Source organism: Poecilia reticulata, linkage group LG2 (assembly GCF_000633615.1).
Source record: "Poecilia reticulata strain Guanapo linkage group LG2, Guppy_female_1.0+MT, whole genome shotgun sequence".
NCBI classification, from domain to species: domain Eukaryota; kingdom Metazoa; phylum Chordata; class Actinopteri; order Cyprinodontiformes; family Poeciliidae; genus Poecilia; species Poecilia reticulata.
The window spans coordinates 23,600,547-23,626,034 of NC_024332.1; the positions used below are offsets into that span (position 1 = coordinate 23,600,547).

Sequence of the window (25,488 nt, forward strand, 5' to 3'; positions counted from 1 at the left end):
AATATCAGACACAAATAACCCAATTAAATGGTTTTAAATCATTGCATTTTTGATGGAAGAAAGCTATGAAACATAACCCAGCTCTTACTGCCGGTTTATTTTAACACCCATAAAAGTAACTTCTTAAAGCTAAATTTGATTTAGCCATATGGTCAAAGTCCTGACATCTGTCAACCACTGACTGGTTGTCACCATGTAGGGTGGCACAAACAGTTTTTACGTTTTGGGAAGATTTTACCAGGATGGTTGTGATCCTCAATAAGTCAAGTCATTGTATGAAAACTTTTTTTGTATGTAATAAAGTTATCGTTTGATATTAAAATTAGATCATTTGAAAAATTTCAGCGCAAATCTGTAAGAAACTCGTAAGGGTAGAAATAGTTTTTCACATAACTGTTTAAGCAAAGAGTGGGAAACATTTGACTAAATCTGGAAAATAACTGGGAGGATTTAGCAGCGACGAAGTCTGATCTCTGTTGAAAAGCCATCTGTCAGATCAGAGAGTAAAATAACATATGGACACAGTTAAGATTACAATGTTCTATGTTTTTATTATTATTAATTACTCCATGCATGAATTGTTTCTGCTTACATCAACAACGGGCTGTGGCTCGCTCTTGCTTTACTTAGACAATAAGTTTAGTAAATTGATTATCCATCCATTGGAAAATACTTTTCAGGAAAAGGTATTGAATGTTTATGGCCCAATTTAGAATCAAAATAAACTACATAAAAAACTGATGATAGAAGAATACATTATGTTACACCTAAGTATTTTTTAATTGCCTTTTTTTTAAATAAATGTATATCAACCACTTGAACTGGCAAACCTAATTGCCGTTCTTGAATTGTTGCCGAAGACCGAACAAAAATCATTCAGAGGACTGCAAGTGACCCCCGAGCCATCCTTTGGACACCGCTGACTGACATATTAAGTATTCTGTGTTCAGTTTTATTACAGCGTAATAATGTGAAAGTTGATGTGATTATGTTAGTTTTTAATAAGTTTTGCTGAATCACATTTCATTTGCCTTTAGTAAATAATAAACATAATAAAATTATGTTTATTATTTTTATTTCGAACATGATAGAAAAACAAAATCACACACATGAACAAGGAATGCAAAATACATATTTTTTGTACTACAATAATCTTAACATGCTCGAAAATTGCAACTATATAAAACCTGAAGCAGAAACAAAACAACATGAACCGAACAGCCTGTGTTTGTCCAGCAGAGGGCGCTGTGGCAGGAAAAGCCTCCCCTCGTGTTTTTGACAGTAAACAGCTGACAACAGATGACGGCTGATAACAGCGCTGCATCTTTCTTAAAACAGAATTACTACTCTAAGCATAGAGCAGCCGGACCGCAGGGTGGGATCCGCCTCATTCTCACACACCGTCTCTGAACCTGCCGGTGCCCGCCGCATCATGGACCCTCAACCCAACCAAGTGAACTCCAGAGGGAGAAACTACCCGAGGCAGAGCGCAGCGGGAGAGTCCGGAGCGGAGCCGCAGGCCCCGCATATGGACGGACAAACCCCGGAGGTGGGAAGGCAGCCAGCGGCAGACCGACAGCCTCAGTAGTGAGTAAAAACACCTTCAACTAATTTGAACAAGTGACTCCCAGATGGTGATTGATATTCAAAAACTAAAGAAATAAATGTAAAGGATATCGTCTCTATGTCTGTTGTTTTTAATTTTGTGCTAAATGAAAATAGATCCCACTGAAAGTTACGTTTTCCTCAGCTTACTTTCAGTTTCGTTTCATGCAATTAGAAACGTTGCCTTCAGGGTGTGTGGTAAATTCTAGTTTCCTCCCAAATGCTGGATGACTGGGTATAGCAAGGACACAAAATAACATATTTAGCTAACTAAGTCTAAATTAGACCCTGAAGCTTTAACTGGATGCTTTTAACAGAAGAAGACAGAAAGTATTCGAAAGATAACTTTGATTTCAGAGGGTTTTTTGTATTGTGCTACGTAAAACCTTAGCCCACAGGGTTTAAAGGGTGTGTAATGTCAATTTGTAATCCTCTGAATTATTTGGCGTGACTCCCATCAACTGTACTACAAGGCTATAGGGTGATACTTTCACCGGCAAATAAAAACATACTTAAACAAAAGCTTGGGTGCAAAACAGATCATTCCAAACTGAGCTTTGCTATTTCCAAAAAGTTTTTGGAAAAAAGATTTATTATTTTTCCAAATTGCAGGACAAAGTTAACCATCAAAAACTTATTTTTCCATCTTAAGGATTATGTTTCCATTATTACATGTTATTATTTCCAGATGTGGTCACTTACTCTATTGAGGCTCCTTAACTATGATTATAGAGTGTATTTCTAAAGAAAGTAATACTTATATGTTAATCAAACGTCCCCCACACTTATCCTATTATATTAAAAGTGAAAATGGGAAAAATAAATCTCACATTTTTACAATTTCAAAGCCTGAAATTATCAATGCGTGACAGCATTGTCATTTCTCATCAGACATTATGTTTAATGGAGGAGTTGTGATCTAATTCATTGGTCTGATAGACAAAACGCAACTAACACTAAGTTATTTTTCTAAACATTAAACAATGCATCAAGGAGACATTTCTAAATATGCCCTATGAACTGAAAACTGCGTTATTTCTCATAATAGAATAAAATTGCTCTCAAGTTCTTTAAGCTACATAAAATTACATACATTTTAACGTACATATAAAGCTGTTTATACAACATTTTTGATTATCTATTTTATGAAATACAACTGGAGGGAGACAAATTGTGCTTTTTTTCATGGAATTCCTCCTTTATCAACTCTGTATTTGGTTTGTATTAAAAATAAATCATAAACAGAACCACAGACATTCAATAGTTTTATTTGCAGACTCGTTCTTTAAACTTGGCAAAATACAGAAAACACTTTCAAAAGAAAAAAAAGAGCCACCCGTGCCTCGTTTTTTGGTCGCTTAGCATTGACAAAAAAAAATAAAAAAGTTCTTGTCCAAAATGAAAAATAGCTGATCGCCCCAAGAAATCTGCCTTTTAATAAGGCAAACACACAAGAACCTTTTATTTATATATTCAGATTGATTTTTTTTTTTTTCTTTTTTCAGATTTTTACGTTTTGTGTTTTTCAAAAGAGGTTGGCCTCACATTGTGACCCACGCTGGACGTCTGCGGCCTATAAATACTCACCTAACACAAACATGACAGAGGTTTAAAGCTTTTCCATGTGAAAACTCTCTGGATGCTGGCAGGAAGCTGACAACAAGCCACTAATGGCTCCGTTCCACAGAGAAATCGACTCGATTTTAAACACCCTGACCACAATCATCAGCTCGCTTTTCTTCCTGGGCGGAGGTTTCTGATTGTTGGCATTTCCCTTTCTGTTAAATTATCAACAAAATCGCCCCCAAACACTTCTCCAGCAGATTCCCTGGAACGCGGACAGACGGTCAGAGGAAACAGAAATCACGCTTTGGTGTAAAGTCGGATGGTTTCTGTTAAAGTGATCTCGGATGAGTTCACTGAGTGTTTCTGTTCCAGGCCAGAGGAGCAGGATGTTCTGAGAGTCAGGAAGAAAAAAAAACCCCAACATTTCATCTTTCTCTGGAGCTTCTCTTGAGAGAACACTGCAAAATCACAACATCTTACTAAGTGTTTTTAGTCAAATTTATTGTCCAAATATCTTAGTACATTTTAGGGCTGAAACGATTCCTCGAGTGATTCGAGTATCTGGATTATTAAAAATCCTCGAGGAAAATTTATCTGCCTCGAAGATTCGTTAAATTATGTTTTATTATGTAGCGCACCGTGTTCCTGCCGGGTCGTTGTTTGTGGAGGGCGGCGCTGTTATTTCTGCCTATGAGTTGTTGTGAAGTGCTAAGCAGCATGGCGTTGAGTTGTGCGGCGTTTTGTCAGGGTTTGTGAACTTTGCGGTGCGATGGTTGGACTACGACGGCTTTTCTGGCGTCGGAATCGTGTCGTCACGGTTTTGGAGCGAACGGTAGGAATGGCAGAGAGAGAGAGATTTGAGAGAGAGAGAGAAAGAGAGAGAGAGAGATCCGATTCCTCGGATAATCGTAAAAATATTCTATAGAGTACTCGATTACTAAAATATTCTTTCACAACAGCCCTAGTACATTTGAAATAAGACAGAACTAACTTACAAGTAACATTTCAAGAAGATATAGGAGCTTAATTTTTTTTATATTGATATAAAAGTACTTGTTCCACTGGCAGATTATTTCATTTCTTCAATGTTATAAGTGGGGGAAAAAAGCTGCCAGTGGAATTAGTACAATCAATATTTTATCAATATTAAGGGATAATTGACCATATAACACCATATATTGCTGAAAAGTTACTTATCAGTTAGTTTTGTCTTATTTCAAGTATAATAATAAGATATTTGTACTAGAAACTAGACCAAATACTTGGTAGGATTTTTGTGTTTTTGCAGTGAAGTTAAAGTGTTGGAAACTAAAACATGTCCAACGTTTGTATTTACATTTTAAAACCAGCAGTGCTGCATTTTAAATTCTCAAACCGTATTTTAACTTCTTTCACTTTTTGATGTCATTTTCCTCTGGAATCTGAGTTTTCGTCTGTTTTTGTCCAAGAACTTTAAAGTTTCAACGCTCCAAGGGTACGAGCAGGTCTGGACGAACGGATGGATGTTTAGTTTAGTACTCAGGCATTTGAATTTACGACAGCGTATCGCGGAGACGGAGAAAAAACAAGGAACAAAAGGAGTGAGTTTTCACCAAAAAGCTCAAAAATTTTTAAATGAATCTCTGAAACTTTCTGGATGAAAATCAAAGAAATGTCTGAGCTTAAACAGTCAAAACAAATTTATAGAAAAACTCAGAAATTTTGAGACTATTCTCTAAAAAAAATTTTTTTAGAAAAAAAAACCATGGCAAATTCTGAGTTTCAAAAAGTCACAAAAAACAGTTTTTTTTCCTATTTCTCCCTCTTTTTCTGTCTACAATGACCCAGAATTCCAACAAAATAAAATATATACATGTTTTTATTTACTTCATTATCTACTTCATTGCCTCATTATCATCGTCATCATCATCATCATCATCATCATCATCATCATCATCATCATCATCATCATCATCATCATCATTAGGAATGAGACTAAAACCACAGAAGCCCAGGATCACTTACTGTCCTTAACAACAGAACATCTTAAGTGTTGCAGATGGAAAAATATCAGAATGGGCTGCGAATTATTACGCTAATTTAGACAAAGGACAAATAGCATAAATGTGTTGTTTTCATTACATCTTCCGGAGGGAACGAGTCACACGTCTCAAATGTAAAATCGTGTTTTGACGCTGCAGCACCTGTTCAAACTTTGTCTAAATGCCGGATTAGAGCCAGCTCTTTGGTCCCTAACCAGCTCTTTGTGTCTCAGCTCAGGAGCGTTCACCGTCATTCCGCCCAACCAGACCCGCCGGAGCAAGAACAAAGAAAGTAATGATCCGCCTAAATCTGGTTTGATCTTCGTAAAACGTTTGGCAAATTTGCTTCCGGTGATTGATGTGGAATTGCTCTGCAGTGGCTCAGAGGGAAATGGAGGATCTACAGAGATACAGGGAGGCGCACAGGCCTGGTCCGCTGCACCTCGCTCCAGAGAGGCTGGGTAATCACTGTGATCAGCCTCATTACATTCTGGGGATCAATGGGATTATCGGCACTTTGCAGTCGCTGATGTCTGTTTATCCATCCAGGTGGAGGGGATGTAACGATGGCCGAGGCCAGGCAGAGGCAGTTTACCAACCAGAGAGGCTCCAGTCTGCAGAAGAAGGTACATTATCTTCCCTTATACACTGTAAAAAGGCAAAATCTTACCAAGTATTTTTGGTCTAGTTTCTATTTCTTGTTTTAAATCAATAATTCCTTGACGTTGGTGGAAATGTACAGGTTTCACTCGCAGATCTTTTCACTTATGACATGGAAAATTGCCTTGTCATAAATCAATTTATCTGCCAGTGAACTTGTACTTTTTTTCATCAATATCAAGGAATTCTTTACACAAAACGAGCTCCTATATCTCTCTGAAAACTTTCTTATAAGTTAGTTTTGTCTTGATTCAAATGTAATAAAATATTTTCACTAGAAACTAGACCAAAATTAGCTGGTAAGATTTTGTATTTTTGCAGTGTCTTGTTTTGACACATAGATTTGTGTGATGGATCCATGCAGCGTTCAGACTGCAGACGCTTTGAAAACTATCACATACAATTTAGTTCCACGTGTGAAAGTGTGAGACAGATCAGACTTTTTGGGAGGGATGGAAAAGATCAGAATGATGTCTTTGACTCTGCGGTGAAAATATTTGGATAGGGGCAAAAAAAATCGGATTTGGGTCAAATTCGCCTGCTGTGGGCAACATGAACGCCATAAGATGCTTCTACACAATTTACCATCAGATAGGAAGAAGTATTTGGTCATAGGAGCTGATGACAAACTGATTTTCAGATTTTACTTTCAATTTATTATATATATTATTTCAATTTATTTTACATTTACGGACTAACTCGCCTTGGCGCGTCACACCCAGCCCTAATGGAAGATCTTCAAAATTTGCGATTGCAACATTTAGTCATGTTGCAAACAGGGAGGTGAATACTTTTGCCAGCACTTGGACACATCCTAATCGGGGTTTTGGATTTTTTTTTTTTTTTTTTTTTTTTTCACCTATCAAATATTTGTGGCAACTCTGTGGAGTCCTGTTTCATAATTCCCAAATCAGAGACAGAGCAGCTGATTAAATAGGTTTTGAAATGCTGTGTCTGAGCGTGCTTAAGCAATGTGATTAAATATGATTATCTTATCTGACCTTTTACGTTGGAGTTCCTTTTTTCTTTTTTCAAGCTTAAAAAGGAGGAGATGGACAAGAAGAAGAGACAAGAGGAGGAGGAAGAGTGGCAGAAGATGAAGGCCACACAGAGGGAGAAGGTGAGTCCAGACGTAGACGCACAGTTTACAAAATCAGAATCATCTCTGCAGCAGAAATGTCTGGTATGTCACAGTCTGAAGGACTGCTGGGTTGTTTTTTATTGTTCACATTTCCATTTCTTTTACCAACAAAATCATCAAATATTTTGACCAGCTGTGATGGCGGTCGTCATGTGGGGAGTTTCCTGACCACATGATCCGATCTTTGCGGCTCTTCGTTATCACTTTTATTAGTGTCACATATGTCCATCCTGATGGAAAATCCACAGATCCTCACCAAGCCGATGGGAGAGGTTCCTCCTGAAAGACATATCTGTATTCATAAAAGTGTTATTAGGGGGAATTATGGGTAAACACGCTTCATCATCTGGGTTTTATCACAATGCTTCACTTTTACTTCTGTACAAGTGATTTTCCAGAACAATCAGAGGAAATAACTTTAGCTCCTGCAGCGATCTTAACGTTCTTCTTTCGTCCAAAACGCTTTTTCTCACAGTGTTTTACGCCTGCAGCTACGCCTGCTGCCAGTCATGAGCAAGCTCTGCTCTGGTGGCTCTGCTCTGGGTGACACTGCAGTGTCTTTTGTCCAGTTTATAGTGGAAATGTCTTAGTTCACTTGAAATAAAACTAAGCTGTGATTTAGTTCAACATAATGAGAAGTGAGAACTGCCAGGTTTGGCCTGTAGGTGTCAGCAGAGACAAGCGTCCAGTGAAGCGTCTCCGTTTGCCTCAGCATCAGGCTGCAGAACCACCTGACTGATGGGGCTGTGGAGGAATGAATGTCAGACGTGTTTCTGGGCGATTACCGTAGGACGCCAAACTGGTAACCATGGAGACCGTTCTCCCACGTTGCGCCATTGGAACGCAGCGGTAATCCAGCTGATTAACCCGCACTGAGAAACATAATCTCAGATTATGGACGTGACGGGACAAGGCGGCGGTGGACAGGGTTCTGCCTTCCTGCTCGGAAGGACGACATCCTGATTTCACAGGAATCACCGTCTCTATGATCCAGATGTCCAGACCGCCAGCATCACTGATCCCACAGTCTGGACATGCAGTAATCCCATGGTGATGCATTTAAAAAAAAGTTTACAGACTAGAAACAGGATGAAAAACTGTGGTGTAAATATAAAACCTTTTTCTCTCAAAATCTCTGTAAAGAGAATATTTAACGTATAAAGAGCTTTATTCATGGCAATTATAATTCAGTTATTTCATTTATAACATGGGACAAAATATCTGGTTATTCTTTTAATCAAAATTAAGGAAATATTATCTTCAAACTCGCGTCTATATCTTGCTGAAAAGTGACTTGTAAGTTGGTTTTGTCTTATTTCAAGTGTATAAAAAATATTTGCAGTAGAAACTGGACCAAAATTACTTGGTAAGGTTTCATGTTTTTACATTTTCATCTATTAGAGAAATATTTTTTACAGTTAAATAACATCGTATTAAAAGCATGTTAGATACAAACCATACATTCTCATTAATTAACATGGTGTTTGCATTCGTCTTAGTTTTGGAGTAACTAGAACCTCAAACTTTACTCTTTTTTTTTTTAATCAAAAGCAAAATATTAATTCTCAGTTAAGAAAACAATCAACCTCCCCCAAAAGACAAATTAAAACTCTGATCTACTGAACGTTTTTCTACAAAAATATGACCATTTTGTTCATTTTAATAAAACTGAAACGGTTCAGTTAACTATTGAGCAGGTAATATATTTTACTGCTAAAAAACAGATCTAAATGATGTATTAAAAAAGTAATACATCAAATTACTTCAAAGTAATCTGATAAATTACTCGTATGCTGCTAATTACTGGATCAATACTGAAGTCACAATTGAATTTTGAGGTTTTTAACATCACCCAGCCCCAGTGCGGATTAAACACCGTATTAGAATAACTGTTTGTTTGTGAGATGGAAAATATGAAAATATAATAAACCATTATAATGTTTCCACATGTCGCATATTCATCATTTACAGTTCAACTAAAAAGCAAATGTAAGAAGGAAACAATTAAAAAGTTAACATTACTGCTGAGGTGTGCATCCCCTTTAACTCACTTCTTGGCTTGGCAGTATTGATAATATTTTTCCTCTATTTTCCTAATATTTGTCCTCTATTCCTTATCAAATCTCTGTCAGATTGCCATCAGGCGAGTCCACACATTGACTTTAACTCTTCCGATCCGTTCTTTTAGTGTGGATTTGGATGTGTTCCTGGACTCAAAAATCTCATTCTCCTTCATTTAAAAAAAATAAAATAAAAAATAAGACCTGAGCATGCTACTGCCTCTCCCATGTCTCATAGTGTAAATGATGTCCTCCAATTACAGTTTGGAGGATTTGACCAGATCTGGACTTTTAGTTTGGATTTTTAAATGGAAAGTCAGATTCAGTATAATCGATGCAGAGTGTGAAGTTAAGAAAACTGACTGTAGGCACTGAATCACTTTAACCTCTAAGTTATCTCAGCTTTTTAATCCTCTTACATTTCACCCTCTAACACATGTTTTTCAGTTGAATTGTGCAGCATGTTTGTTACATTAAAGGTAGGAAATTGTGAAAATTGTGTATTCAGGTCAGTTTATTCTTGTACTTAACACACATGTGTGAATTCAAAGGGCCAAGCATGGATCCCTGTGGAACACCACGACCATTTAACTCTTGGATTTATTAATAGCACTAGCAATAATACTGGTAAAAGGCAAAAATGAAGAGGTGAGACAAAAAAAAACAAAAAAAACCTTTGAACCTGAACATGAATGAACGACGAGTGACATCAGAAGCTCCACTCAGGTCGAGAATTAGGAGGAGGAAAGTGTATTTTGGGGTGCACAAGCTTAAAAACCTTTGTGCGTAAATGAAAAAAAAAAATTCAACAACATTATTATTCATTTTGTTGGGTTGTAGTGTTTTCCAGCTGAGCGTTGACTGCGTCGTGTTTCAGGCTGATCGTCTGGAGCTGAAGAGGCGGCAGGAGGACCAGAGGAGGCGGGAGCTGTTCCACTCGGATCAGAACAGGTCAGGCCAGGATCTCCCTCTCTTGGTTCTCACAGGTCTGTTTGCGTCTTGCCTCTCCGCTGTGGAGGTGAGTCATGAATGCTTCGTCAGGTGACACAATCGTCTCTCCATCGTCTGAGCCTCCGCAGTCAATGTTGTCACATCGCCACCACAAACCACAGCCGTCAATGTACAACCCGGGATTTAATGTGATAGAACAGCACAGAGCAGAGGAACTGTAAGATGGGAAGAAGAAACTTTTGTTTTTGTAGTAATACATAGTACCTTTTGTACTATATACACCCAGAATCACCTCTCACTGCGGTTACAGCTGCAGATCTTCTGGTTTGTGTCTCTCCAGTCCAGACTGACGTTTCAGGCTGTTCCTTTCTGTGAAATAGTGCAAACTCAGTCAAATCAGCTGCCATAGGCTCTCAGTTATTTGTGGCTCTGAACTTTGCATTGTTTGCTTTCTTTCTTTGTTCCTTTCTTTCTTTCTTTTTTGTTTCTTTCTTTCTACTCCTCGTGAATGTGAGGGCTAGTTTAGTTTAATTAGACATGCTTTGATGTAGGCCATTACATTGTAGCTCAGGCTGCACTTTGAACCTCCACTCCAGTCTCAAGTTTGTTGCAGCAGGGATGAAGTGTTGAGTCTGATGTGCAGTGTTAGTTTTGTACGTTTTGCTTCCCATACGGCCTGTGAAATTTGGCATTTTCAGGTTGCGTTTCCTTTAGCATTGTACGCAAGACTTTGTCAGTATCCCGTTAATTTCGAAAAACCACAATATCGCAATCGCCGTGTTTCCATTAAAGAAGAAACGCAGTGAATTAGTTTGTTCATGTGATAAGTCTTTTTAAAAAAAACATGCCGTGCCATCATTGTCCTACCACTTCCTGGTAGGACGATTCTTTGTCGTTTCTGCCAGTAGTAACATCCAGTGTGTTACGTGAGAAAAGTGTTTCCACTCCACCTCGTCGTAACGCCAAAAAAAAGGAAATTGTCATGTTTCCATTAAGCTAATTTATTTTCAGAATTCCAAATTTGCTGAATGACATGGTCAGTGGAAACGCAGCTAACAGCCTCTTTTCTTCTTCTTCTCTCTCTCTGACGTGTTCCTTGGTCCTAATGATGCTCTTTGTTCACTAATGTTCTCTCAGAAAGAAAATGCTGAGGCCTTCAAAGAATAATGTAATTACAGTATTAATGAGATTTAGTTACACACATGTATTTTATTTAGGGGCATCGTAATTAAAAGGACTACGTGCACATGCATGTTACTCTTTTTACATGTAATTAGTAAAGAAAAAGTATTGGTTTCTTCTGACTACACAATTATTTACCACTTTTTGTTGATGTTAGAAAAAATCCGTAAAAAATATACAATAAAATACAATAAAAAATAATTACATTTAAATAATTTAATAAAATAACATAAATTGATTAAATAAATCAAACAAAATAAAATACATAACAGTGTGTAATTGTAATTTGATGAAATGGAAACATTTTCTAATAGGGGCCCTAATAGTTCTGTACATCACAGACGGACGGACGGACTCAGATGAGATCAATCAGTCATATTCCATAACTCTTCTCTGACTTCACATAGAGGCCAATATTTACAACAACAGTGTTACATTTCTTTTGGAAAAGCACTGTTGTTTCAGCTGTTAAGTAAAAATAAATACTAATATTTCAGTTTTGTTTGTTTTTCTAAGTTTAAAGACCTGATTGAACATGTTGTAGTCGTGGTTCCATAATGTTTATCTTGGCTTAGTTTAGTTTTTAACGTCTTCGATTGTAGAAACCCGTTTTTGCTTATCACTATGATTTAACTGCCATGCAGGGACTTAACGCTGTTGTCACATTAATAATTTTGACATTCTGACATTTATTTAATATAAGAAACATGAAACATCGAACAGAAAGGTGAAGAATTAAGACTGATCAGTAAAGATGAGATGCAGTGGGAACATGAACACACAGATTCAGGAAGTATTTGGAGATAATCAGTGTGGGCTGAGTACACACCTTTGAGGCGTCCCAGTGGAGTCAGAGACGGGTTTTTAGTGAAAATAAAAAGAAAAACTTCTTGAAAGACAGCATATTATGAAAAATTTACATTTTTTTTCAGGTTTTTCTCATGTTGTCATGTGTTGCTTTGATCCATGTTTGATGAATCCCTGTGGAAACATATTGGGTTAGCTGATCTGATTGGGCGGCTGGTGTTTGCATGTTTTGCAGGAAAAATGACAGTTTTCTGCAGAGTCTCCAGAGAGCTGCCGCTCCGTCCGGCGGTGCTGCACACACATCGTCCATGGTGAGCTGCCGACATCTACATGAAAGCAAACCAAAGTGTTCAGCGTGTTCCTCTGGGTTCAGAACTGAGCTGCGTTGCGGCCGTGTAATCTTTGTGGGATTTTAGCACCAATAGATCTGCCTTTCCAGCCTGTTTTCTGAGTAAATACTTCTGGGCGCGGTGTTTTTACTGACTGAGGCCGCGAGGAAACAAAGTCCTGTCCCTTATGTGCCAGGTTGGGGAAACCTGCAGTATCTCCTGGTCAGAGCTGGCCGACACGGAGATCATGTCCAGCAGAGAGAGATAAACCACTTACTGCCCTGCGTTGTCTCTCCGTCTGCTCCTATTACTGTCTTTTCATTCCCCCCCCTTTCTCTCTTTTTTTTCTCAGACTTCTCTTCCACTCTGTGTTGGTTTTCCTGCGAGGGAATGAACAGAGTGCTAGCAGAGTTCAAGGGACTTCCCAGAGTTCACACTGAGTGGAGACAGAGTTAGAGTAAAGTGCGCATTGTGAGTAAAACAAATGAGTGGAACACCCTGTAGCGGTAAACGTACCTGCAGAAAAACCCCGGCTCTTCAACCAGCGCTCAGTGTCTTGTCAGTTAATCAGGTCAACTTGTACTTTTGGGTTTTCTCCTTCCTGTGTTGTGGAACCTTTTTCTCAATTCTGCTGAGCTGTTGAAAATACCTCGACTGCATTGTTTATTTCTTTTATGAGGGACAGAGGCAGTTTAGCTGAATTTGACGTTTAGGAATTTGACAGGCATAAAATATAAGCCTTGTGCCTTCTTAGTCAAAATGTTCCAAGTTGGTGGAGAGGTTTGAACTGCTCATAGCAAATTATTTGATGACTGACTAAATAAATAAAAAATAATAATCAATCAGTAACTACATTTATACACCCGGTTAATATGCGTTCACTACACAAGTCCTAAATGGATTCATGCCAGATTTAACTTATTGGCATTTCATAGTAAAGAGGATTAAAATACAATAAAATGAAAGTTGAGTGCACATCCTGGAGGCATCCCAGTCTTAAGCACGTTGGCGTGACAGATGAGTTTTTTCAACGTGGCTTGACTCTGGTCAGTTTGGTGAAAATAAAAAGGCAAATTTCATTTAAGCGGGGATATTATGCCAAAAACTGACCTGTTTTCCATCATGTTATAATTTTATTCCCTCATTAAAATCATGTTGGGGTGTTGCTTGGATTCTTTCATGTATGACCTCATACAAAGTGCCGCCTATTCCCACAATCTTGTATCCTTGGAGTTGCAGCCCCCCCACACACAGCTCCTCCAGACTAGCGGCAGCAGCAGTTAGCAGACATCTGGTGGGCTCATCATACAAACTACTTCTCAGTCCAATGTAGAGCTGGATGATAAATCAATCACAGGATTTATTGAGATAAATATCAACATAAAATACGTCCAATAGAATGTTCAGTAATTTCACTGAACTCCGGTCCAAAACCGCACAGCATTCTGGGGGACGTAGGCAGAGGGAAGGCTTTAGCCACTCAACCTCTGATGATCAGCTAAGCGAGGCTGGTGGCATCAACTAACTCAGTGTTTTTCAACCTTTTTTGAGCCAAGGTACATTGTTTTAATTGAAAAAATCACGAGGCACACCACCAACCAAAAATGCAAACAAAGATACTCTGTAGCCGCCTATATTACATATAGTCATTCTTATCAAAGTCTCTTGAATAGGAATCAAATAAACACAAAATGTATTTTTATCACATTTTACATTTCTTATTTCAAATTGCACTTAACATATTCACTTCAAAAATACACCTGAACAACCACAACACTATGGTGTTAAATTTAAAGAAGTTGTAGAAAACCTCAAAGTGTTTTACAAACTAAACCACAATCATTCTTATAGCCGGAATACAGAAAATAATTCTTATTCTGAAAGAAGCAATAATATTTGGGAAACATTTCACTTCATATTCACTGTTACAATATGAAGAGTTGCATGTACAAAATGTCAATATCTGTATATTTTACCCACCTAGTGTGAAACCTGTGCATGTTTGGATGAAAACAGCTGATTTTCTGGCAGAAATTGAAGAAAGACAAAGCTCTTCCTCAACATCTCTGTCTCTCTCTGTTTTTAGTTTTTATAGTAGCCCGGCTGGAGAAGCTCACTTCACACTGATATGTTGTGGGAAATGGACCCATGTTCTTTCCAACTACTGCTGAGCTTCACTGTCTTTTCCATCACTGTCTTCACAGTCTTGCTAGATACGATGCTCTCACTGCTACCTGTAACATTCATGCATCACTAATTCTCTTGTTTTAATGTAAAATGTTCTGTACCTACTGCCATCTAGTGGTAAGTCCATTACATGATTACGCCGCTAGTCACTACTACAGCAGACACTCGAAGATGGCATTGTTTGCAAATAATTCATTTTCAAAAAATCTTTTAAAACCAATTACTGTATTTTTCGGATTATAGAGCGCACCATACTAGCACCTTCAATTAAAAAAAAACAAAAAAACTGGAAGCTGCTCTCGGCTTTCCATAAGGACCCAGCAGAGTGTTGCGTCCTAATAAATCTGCTGGACGCAGCACTCCGTCTCCAAAGCCGAACCATGGTTTCGTTCACACTGACCTTAAGTGCAGCGGCTCTATTTCCCTCCTGTAGTGCCAGATCGACAGCCCTCAACTTAAAAGCTGCATCACGAGTTTGAAAACATGTTTCTGTCGTGCCTGCTGCTAGCATGTGGTTGTTCTAAATTAAAATTAGCCGTTCTTTGATTTACAATTTTGATTTCTAATAATTCACTTCCTGCTAGAGAGCCCCCTGGTGGTTGAAGAAAAATCCACAGAAAAGCCGAACCAGGCTACAATGCGCATGGTTCAAAGCTTAGGAAAAAAGTAGCAGCTTATAGTCTGGAAAATACGGTACCGTAGGTGAAATTGAATAATTTCCACGGCACACCTGACGATCACTCACGGCACACTAGTGTGCCGTGGAACAGTGGTTGAAAAACACTGAACTAACTCACTCACTCATTGGTTACCTAGCACCAGCTTCATGTTTCACCACCGCGAGTTAAAGGAGAAAATGAGAACAACAGCTAGAAGCTAAACTGTGGATAAATACTGTCACCAGTTTGATAAATATATAAATATATATAAATATTGATATAGACTGAAACCCTCTTACCGTGATGTTTTTCCTCCGTGTCGCCCGCCCCAGTCCTTCGCTCCTAAGAACAGTTCTAAACAGCATAATTGTTGTGATTTTAGAACATTATAAACATCTGTTTTATCGGATGACATTTTAAAAAGGGTTCTATTTTAGTCGAGAGAAGATGGTTTCAGTCATGTCAGCCTGTGTTGGTGAAGGGTCTCTGTCACTCACAGCTCAGCTCAGCAGACATTTATTGGAAGGTGTTGAGAACTCCTGTCATCAGGTCTCGCTCTCCTCCTCCACGTGGCCCCTCCGTTACACGAAGCGGCCCGAGGACATGCCGGCGGCGCTCTGTACCGACTGACATCTCTGTCCACAGCAGGCGGGCGTTACCTAGCAACGCCTGCAGGAGCTGGGAGTTGTGTCTTTCTTAGCTCGTGACATTCCTGATTATCCTGACTTCATTGACGTCCTCCCTCTGAACTGGAAAACAAGCCATTCAAGTTGACAAGTTAGCGCTTTGAGATACACTGTAAAACCTGACAGTGCATCTTGATGGCAGAAGTTTAAATGGCTTGAAGTTAGGAAAAGTTGTGGTCACTCTGAAATGATTTCCTGAGGTAATAACTCAGCTGATTTAAGTGAACCAAAAGGTTTGGGGCATTTTGAGTGAATAATTCAGGTTTGTTTCATTGACTTCTTTTCATTGAAGTTGACTTTATATCAAAAACTGGAAGCTCTGTTGAGCATCGTCTATTATTTTAGTGATTGTTTGAGCTGCTTTTCATTGCATTTTGCAGCATTTTTGTGGTGAGCATGTTTCACCTTTTTAAAATCGATTTGGCCACCTAAGTTACAGAAGTTTGAATTAAACAATATGCTTTAAATTAATTAGAAGTAATAATACATTTGAGAGTAGAATACCTAATAGTTTCCACTCGGCTTACTGTTCATCCAATTAACTTTATTTACCTTTGTGTAGAATATATTAGTCTGTATGTGTGTACCTTTGTTTACCCAGGCATGTCTCATTGAGATTAAAATGTCTTTTTCAAGAGAGACCTGGCCAAGATGGGCAGCAACACACCAGCAACTTAAATACAACATAGATGATGATGGAAGGAAAATAACAAAAAGCAAAAAAGTGAAAATATGACCAAAATACAACTTCATAGTAGTCAAAGCATCCATCCATTTTCTTGCACCCTTGTCCCTCAGTGGGGTCGGGAGGGTTGCTGGTGTCTATCTCCAGCTATCGTTTTGGGCGAGAGGCAGGGTCACCCTGGACAGGTCGCCAGTCTGTCGCAGGGCAACACAGAGACACACAGGACACACAACCATGCACACACACACACACCTAGAGGGGCAATTTGGAGAGGCCAATTAACCTGACAGTCATGTTTTTGGACTGTGGGAGGAAACCGGAGTACCCAGAGAAAACCCACGCATGCACGGGGAGAACATGCAGGCTCCATGCTGGGAGGGCCGGGAATCGAGCCCAGAACCTTCTTGCTGCAAGGCAACAGCTCTACCAACTGCACCACTGTGCAGCCCGTAGTCAAAGCATTTACAAAAAAAAAAAAATCTTATTTACAAATTGATTAAGTGTGGCATTAAGGTTTGTTTAGGTTAATAAACTCAAACAGTTTAAGGCAGTCGGTGGATTCAGTTGAACTCAAACCACTTGAATTGTCAGGTTTTACAGTGTAGAGACACCCCTGGTCAAACTGTGGTGGTCTATGACTAAAACTCTTTTATTAATGAAACGTCTTAGTTCTGTGGTGAAAGACAAAACAGTCAGCAGGATTAAACCAACAAAAGGTTCAACTCGTCCTCTCCTCTCCTCTCCTCTCCTCTCCTCTCCTCTCCTCTCTCTCTGTTCTGCACTTTTCCCTCTCGTCTTTCCTCTCCCAGCCCACAGTTCTGTCAGATTGGGGGATGAAAGCTTGCGGCCGCTGCTCTGTGTATCTGATGTGGTTCTGACCCGGACCCGAGATCTGTTGTTCTTTCAGTACGGACTCCAGCATACAGACAGATCTCCCCCTTTATATCTTCTAGTTGTGTGTGTGTGTGTGGGTGTGTGTGCTTGCTTGCGTGCGTGTGTGTGTTTGAGGGGGAGATTTAATGCTGAGCTTTGATGGGAGCAGACTGATCCCACCGGTGGACTGCACTCGCCTTGCCCTCACTGACCAATCGGCTCTCCTGGAGAAACAGCAGGAAAAAAAAAAGTTTATTTTCTGTATCTGAACGACTCAACTGGTAATGTTGTGCATTTATGGAGTAATCTTAATTTTATCCAATTCTTATTTGTAAAGTAGTTGACCCTCTCAGTGTTATATGTGCCTTAGTGTAATGGATGTGTAAAAATGAAGACGCTCCTCTCTCCTGGGTGTTGTTTGTTAATCCTGGCAGTATAACCTTTGACCTGCAGTTCAGATCAGCCTTAAAAAGTTCAACCTGAGCCCGTTGGCACTGTGTCAGAACCCGATCCGATCAGAGCCCAAAGTAAACTCGACATACTACGATTTTACTGCTCTTATTTTTAAAGCCACCATGTAAGTGAGCAATGTAACTCCTCCTGTCTGTAGTTTTTGCTTGGCGTCTTCCAGCTCCATCTTGTTGCTTGTTTTAACCTCATGGTCATTCAAGTGCAAATCCTCTGGGGTGTCTGACTGATAGGAATCTATTTCTGCCGCTGCTGGAGCGCAGCATGCAGTGCGCCGCTGCTTGTTTCAGCCTGATTAACCTCTGAAACCTTGTTTACATTCTGGATTTATCCAACAGCTTAAACTACCTAACTCCTCAGTTAAGAAGTAGATTACATTTGCAGTACGTAACTTCCATAAAAAAAAAAGTATATTTTTTTTCCATATTTAATAAAACTGTCACCACGTTGTGACAGTTTGATATGAGATAAGCTGTGAAAAGGAGGCGCTCCTCCACCGTCACCCAGTTCTGCTATTGTGGGCTTCAAAAACAGCCAATCAGAGCCAGGAGGCGGGTCTTAGCGTTGTCAGTCATTCTCCTGAAAGTTGCTCGAGGTGCTAATGGCGAAAAAACTACTTACTGTCACTGTCATCGGTGGCTATGCTAACTAGCATCAGCATATGTCGTGGTGAATCATTTGTACCTTAACAAAGAGGAAGCGGGAGGGGGTGATCACGAGAGTGATTGACAGCGCTAAGGCCCTCTTCCTGGCTCTGATTGGTTGTTTCTGACAGAGCGGTGTATTTCTGCAGTTAGTACAGGGAGGAAGAATTAAGCTCCATTTTTTCACAGATTATCTGTCTTACATTATGTTGTAACTTTAACAACTTTATATCATGTATTGTTGTTTGGTTTCCTTTGTGCATATTGCAGGATAATCAGAAAGCTGAGCCATTCTGTATGTGTGTAAGAGTCACTCAGCTACTCAAGGAAACTATATTCTCTAAAATATATATATACATATATATTTTTCAAGAGTTTTGTGTGATTTTGTTGCATTGCTTGCTATTCAGTTCTTAAAAGACGTCTTTCTTATTTCAGACCAAAGTGGGCGACCAGGAGACAGAAAAATTGACAAGAAGTACGGAAGAGCTGCAGCTGGAGCACAGGAGGTACAGAGAACCAAACCAAGAACTTTCTCTTTTTCTTACTTCACTTTCTCTTTTAAGAGACACGAGTTCTGCTTAGTGAAAAGCAGAGTTGAGATACAGAAGCAAAAGGAGGATTATCTCCCGTCACTGGATTCAGTTCAGTTTCTTCATATAGTCACACAGGTTCCTGTTGATCCTAGTTATCAGCCAGTGCATTAATATCAGTTCATTACTGATGATTTTAAAATCTATCTATTTAATCAGATTGCATCGAGTCGTTGCACTCTGAAGAGAACAAAACCCCAGAAGAAGATAAGATACCAGCTGACTGTACAGTAGCTCACAGAGCAGATAGCCTGACTAATCAACAAACTAGCGTCAGCTTGTTAAACTATGAAGGGCAGAACAGATTAAAAAAAATTAATGCAATAATTATTTGGGAACTCCTAAATTTAGCAGGTCTATTAGTAATTTTTATTGTCACAATAGTAGAACTAATTCAAGTTTTTTCCTTTTAGGTCTAAGAAATCAGATCCTGTTTGGACAAGACTTGTATGCACATAACATGACATCACAAAGTGTGATTTGTTTACTCATTTACAACATGGAGGAAATCAGTAGTTCAGGTGAACTTGAGGACACAATTTTAAAGGTCAATTTTAAAGGGGCAGTATTTTGTAAAATCAACAGTTTTGAACTGTAGATATTTTAAAAATTTAATTCCTTCATCCAAAATATATCTGGAGTGTTTCCTTGATTTTTTCCATGCAAGTTTGAGAAATCTTTCATCTCCATGGCAACCATTCAGCTGTGCAAAATGCCTGGGTGAACCTAGCCACACCTTTAAGCACAAAGCTCCTCCTCAGAGCTGCAGTTTCCAAATTTCCAAGCTTCTTTCTTACAGAGCATTCCTTCCCTGCAACTTCCCCAACCCAGATCCTTCAGACTAGCCAGCAGCAATTAGCAAACACCTGGTGGAACTGAGCATCAGCTGAGCTCATTATAGGAGCTACTTCTCAGTGAAACACTGGTAAAAACGTTGTTAAAGGATTAATAGAGGAGCCATGTTGGGATGACGTCCTGAAGGGGAGTTTCAGAAAGAGCAGGATCTTCTTAAAGAGACAGAGGCCCAATTTCAAGGCGTTAAATTACAAATTACAAATCATTTGAAGGGCAATAAAGTCAAGAAAATGTTAAAAACTAGTTTCCACCCAAGAGCTGTTGTTACCTTGAACACAGATAATCCATCTAAAACCTGATCTTTATTTATTTTCCTCAGCATCCCAGTTTCCCATGTTTCCGAGGTTCAAACACTTGAAGCTCTCTGTGTTTCGGAGCCGTCCTGTAATTTGGCTGAAATGTCTTTTCCTTTTTTTTAACTGCTCCCTGTGTGTTTCGACAGGGTGAACCAAGCCTTTCTCGATAAGCTGGAATGTAACGCCAGGGGGATGGAGGTCGAGGCGAACAGCTGCTCCCGCCAGGAGGAAGAGCGTCCACGTTTGACCCCTGACGATCACAGGCGACACGCCGCAGCCGGACACGCCGCCCTGACTCACCCGGAGCCCGGTCCAGAGCGCCGCTGCTCCGACTGGACGGAGGAAACTGGTGAGCTGAAATGACGTGTGTGGGCAGACCGCAATCTACTCTTTCTCACGCCCCGTTTTTTTTTTTTTTTTTTTTTTCTTTGAAAGTTTGGTTGTGCACTGGTTTACCAAACCTAAATCAGGTATGTGACAGGAGTTGGCCAACTCATCGTTTGTGAGTTTGTCTGTTTAGTCTGTAATAAATCAAACACTGCGATGCTTGCCAGGAGGAACTTATGCGTGGCATATCGTCTGTCTGATCCTCTCGGCTCTTAAGTCTCGCAGACACCTGCAGTTTGTGGGACTCTGGAAGAGTGAGTGTGTTTGTGACGAGAGGGAAAGATCTGAGAAAAACGCGACACTTTAATTTAACCTCCCTCACTTGCTGTGATGCGAACGGAAATAAGCATCAAGACCCAGACTTCAGGTTTCTGTCACAGAGCCAAAATTTTCTGGGAGTTGGCATGCCACCATCCCAGCATATTAAAATGCGCCTCCTATAGCTGAAAATGACACCAGATGCTACAGATCACCTGCGGCTCATATCTCAGGAACAAAAACACGCTGTTGTTCTAACTTAGCGCTGCTTCTGCCTGCAGCGATCAGCAGAACGGATCTGTGTATGTACAGCTGACAGCTGTGTTACTCTGCTGGGAGGGAATGTAAACTGGTAGAGAGGTTTAGAAAATCAAAAATGATTCCTAATGACTGTGATTCTGTTTACTGTGTGTTAGTTTTTAGAGTTTGTCCTAGAATTTACGGCAACAATAAACGACAATAATTGTGTTACTGTAGTTAAGTTCAATAACATGGTGTGAGTAGAAGTAAGGGTTTAGATCAGATCTAATGAGGTAAGAGATAAGACTACGACAGCGTATTAGGGTCATTGTAGAAAGGGGGAAAAAAAGTTGATTTTTACAAGAAAAAATAATAATTTCAGAAATTTTCTAAAAAAAAAATTGCAAGGAAATGTATGAGTTTCAAAAGTCGATTTTTTTTACCCTTGAGATTTCCACATTTTTTCTAGAAAATGTCTAAGATTAATCTCAATTTTTTTTCTTGCTAATTATTGGATTTTTCACATTTAGAAATTCCCTAGTGTTTTTCTAGAAAAGTTCTGAGATTAAGCTAAAAATGTCAGAGTTTTTCTGACAGAAGTTTACTGCTTTTTTTTTTTTTATCTACGAAGCAGTTTGATGCTTCGTCGCCGCAAATTAACCAGGAGCTGATAGTTGCATTTATTTCAAATTAAGCTCACAGAACAAAACGTCAGCAGCCTTTGGAGCAGCCAGTCGAATTTGCAAAGCGTCGCACCGGCAGCGCCAGGTGTAATAACAGGATTTACGCAGAAATGAATCACCATGCTTCAGTGTTTTCCTTCAGAATTCATTATTCCTCAGAAATCCCTGCACCATGTCCAACACAGAGAGCAGATTCTGTTTTTACTTCTTTCTGCCATGTCTCTGACTGCTATAGACGGATCCCGGGCTTAATGCATCTCGTCCTGCCTCTGCGTTGTTAGTATTTACTGGAATAACGCAGCAAAAACAGAACGGCTTCACTCGTCCACGGTCTAAGCCAAAATCTCCAGGAATATAGCAAAACCTTCAACCTCAGCCCTGCCATTGTGGGCGCAGTTCTGCTTGTCACAATCCCACAACATCCTCTATCCATGACGGAATGCGTCCGCCAGATCCGACCCGAGTTTCACCAACATGAAGCCTGTGTTTTTCCGCTCGGCACTAACCTGTCGGCTTGCTGAGCGAGCAGCAGACTCTGTCGTCCTCGGCGCAGAGCGATGGACGGCTTCACAATCCCTGCGACAGGAAGCGGCGCGAGATTCAGTTCACGGAGAGCGAAGAAGACGACTCGGCTTGTGTTTACAGTTGGGTTGGCTGCCAACAGGAAGCAGCTCGCTCTCGTCCGTTTCTGACTCTGTTAATAAAACAACAAAGCATCACGTAGCGAGAAACAAATGTCCAAATGATCGTTTTGAGTAAATAAGCAGCGGCAGCTGCTGCACATCCCACATGATCAGGTAGCTGCTTCTGGAGATAAAGACGTTGACTTCTTGCTCTTCTTCTTGTGCTTTAAATTTCTCCTCAACTTCACCTGTCTGACTGGTTCTTAGTTTATTCGCTTGTCATCACCATCATTTTCCTTTCACTGGCTAATTATGTCCTCCTTTGTATGACATTAAATCTCATACAAAGACATTAAATAATATTTGTAATGTGAGAAATGTGTAAAACTTTACCAGCTGTGAACATGTTTGACACACACACAGCCATAGAAAGCCATGATCTGCCCTCACAGGTCAATATCACCACTCTGCATATGATATTATTTCACTGTTATTATTCTTATTCTTGTTGCATTTTCTGAACTCAGTTCAAGTACATCAAGGGAAAAAGTTGCTTTAAGTTCAAAGGGGTCAAAAATAATCAAGAGCTGGTTAGCAGCGTGAAGGTAAACCCAGGTTTTAAACTGTCCTAATCAAAGCACGCTCTGCGCTTTTCTCTTGCTCTTATGATGCATCACAAAATAAATAAAGAACTCCCTGCAGGATGTTAAAGTGTTTTATTGTGTTTGTTGTGACCTAAAATGACCTTTTGCGTTCAAAGTCGCAAATCGTTTTTGGAGCTTTATTTTTGTCTTTCAAAAAACAATTGAAATTGCTGCACATGACATAAAATACAGGATTTTAACATAGTGAGTGATCAAAGGGGAAGTGATGTTCCTGAATTAGAACCTTGATACAAATCAAGTCTCGTCCTGAGGATTTGTCAGAGGCCAAAAGAAGATTTCAAGTTAACATGAACTGTTTACACAGGACAAGCAAATCCTACGGAACACCTCAAAATGTTTTTTGGAAAAAAAAAATTACTACTGTTACAGTATTCGTCAAACCTGAATCATGTTTCAGGTTCGGTTTTCATTAGCCGTTGAGAAACAGGAAGTTAAATTAGAAGAAGGCTAATTGGTCAAAATTCAGCTGAGTTGCAGTGATTGGTCAGGAAAGAAGAAAATACAGAAAACATTAAGGTGATTGGTCAGATTTTCGAACAAGTTGCAATGACTAGTGACAATTGTAAGTCTGTGCTAAATTTGCTGACGATGACATCACAACTTCCTGGATGGACTGATAAATAAATATCAAAAACAAACTTATTACTGACGTAATCATACATATATTCATTTGGAAACAGAAATCTAGTATTTTTTTTTCCCGTAGTAAGGTCAGAATTTCACCCTGATTCCTGTAGTCAGAAAATACAGCTGAACTTTTCTCTTTGGATTACATCATTCAGTAAAACATCTTTTAGAGCATTTCCATGTTTTTCTCACCGTGCACACAAATCTCTTATCAAAAACCTTTTTTTTTTATTAATTTATTAGTAGTAGTATTTTTTACGGTAAAAAAAATATCTCCAGCCCTGAACCCGTATTCATTTAACTCTGGCCCGTCTGTCTTCCAGATCCGCAGGCCGACTGGAACCTGATGAAGCTGATGAACATCTTCCCAGACTGCAGCAGAGACTTCATCCAGGACATCCTGACCCAGTGCAACGGCGACTACGAGCAGGCCTGCGCTCTCCTCGTCAGCGCGCTCACTTAAATTTGACTCGCCGGATGTTTTAGGACAAGCGGATTCATGTGGGGAGGCTTGGTGCTCACGTATTAAATGCTCCGCTGCCTGCCATACGCAGCTGCAACAAATGCTACCTACAGGGCCGAGAGCGACTCCGAGGATCTGCTTCCTATTATCCCGTTAATCTCCGAGCGTTCGGTGCGTTGCGTCTGTCGGGTGAGTCACACTGGCTTTTTGTGCCCACTCAGAGTCCATGTTGTTCTTATATGAATTTGGTAAAGGTCGCTGTTTATGACTCACAATGTTTAAATCATATTTTGGGCTCCTAATTTGATCATTATGTAAAAAAAAAAAAAAATTGTATTGTGTTTCATTGTTTTCTGTTGTTGCTATCTGATCAGATTGTTGTGTCATGAATCTTGTCAGAAGACAGTAAAGGATGGAAGTTTTACGGTGACGCTATGAACCTTTAGAGCAGTGGTTCTTAACCTTTTTTGAGGTACCTAACCCCCCAGTTTCATATGCGCATTCACCAAACCCTTCTTATTCCTCCTCCCCTCCCCCCCGTCTTATTTCAAGTGTGCTAAGGTGTTTGCATTAGAAACCAATTGCTCAGGTTTGGTGTTTTTGCTGCGATCCGGTGCTTCCTGTGAGGGAACCAATCAGACGACAGCGGCAACAGAGACCAACGGGTGGTGCTGTCCACATGAGGGGCTGAAAATCCCCCACCAATTTAGCATGAAGTCATGCTTACTGCTGATGTCATCCGGCAAATGTCGTTCCTCCAGGGATCAGCGTGAACCCCGAGCCTCACAGGCTGCGGCCCTGACACCCGCCACCACCAGGAAATAGGAAAAATCCACGGCAATAATTTCTGTGTAAACAATTGTCATTTCTTTTATGTTGACTCGATGGCATCCGACTGCTTTCAAAGAGACCCATCGGGATTATTTGTTGATTTTGCCGTCAGAGATTATTCACTACAAGTGAATTGAAAAGTTTATGGAGCAAAATGATTTGAACTCTTTATTAATTTTACCCTGGAATGTTTTGTTTTGGGGTTTTTTAAAGCTGCACAAGCCAATAAATTGTACTGGAAATAGATGGGATGCTACAGAAACAGTGTGACGTGTGTTTTTTTTTTTTTAAATACTTTGTGGAAAATGTCAAATAAAAGCAAATGTTTCTACACTGCTTCAAGTTTACTTAACTTAAAAAAAAAAAAAACCAGAAAGTGAAATACAAAACAAACTTATATCAACTTCTCTCTTAAAATTAGTTGACAGATTTTCTTTTTTCAG

The 25,488-nt window shown here is 39.6% G+C and overlaps 1 protein-coding gene across 1 annotated transcript; it reads left to right on the plus strand.

The window, feature by feature from the left end:
* The first annotated feature begins 1,265 nt into the window (after positions 1–1,265).
* On the plus strand, positions 1,266–24,644 carry epsti1 (epithelial stromal interaction 1). Its single transcript, XM_008437589.2, has 10 exons — positions 1,266–1,587; positions 5,426–5,484; positions 5,570–5,653; positions 5,742–5,818; positions 6,889–6,972; positions 9,931–10,004; positions 12,229–12,304; positions 18,963–19,033; positions 20,415–20,617; positions 24,075–24,644. Exons 1-10 carry the CDS (start codon positions 1,433–1,435, stop codon positions 24,212–24,214), a joined length of 1,023 nt encoding a protein of 340 aa, XP_008435811.1. The 5' UTR covers positions 1,266–1,432; the 3' UTR covers positions 24,215–24,644.
* The last annotated feature ends 844 nt before the right edge of the window (positions 24,645–25,488 follow it).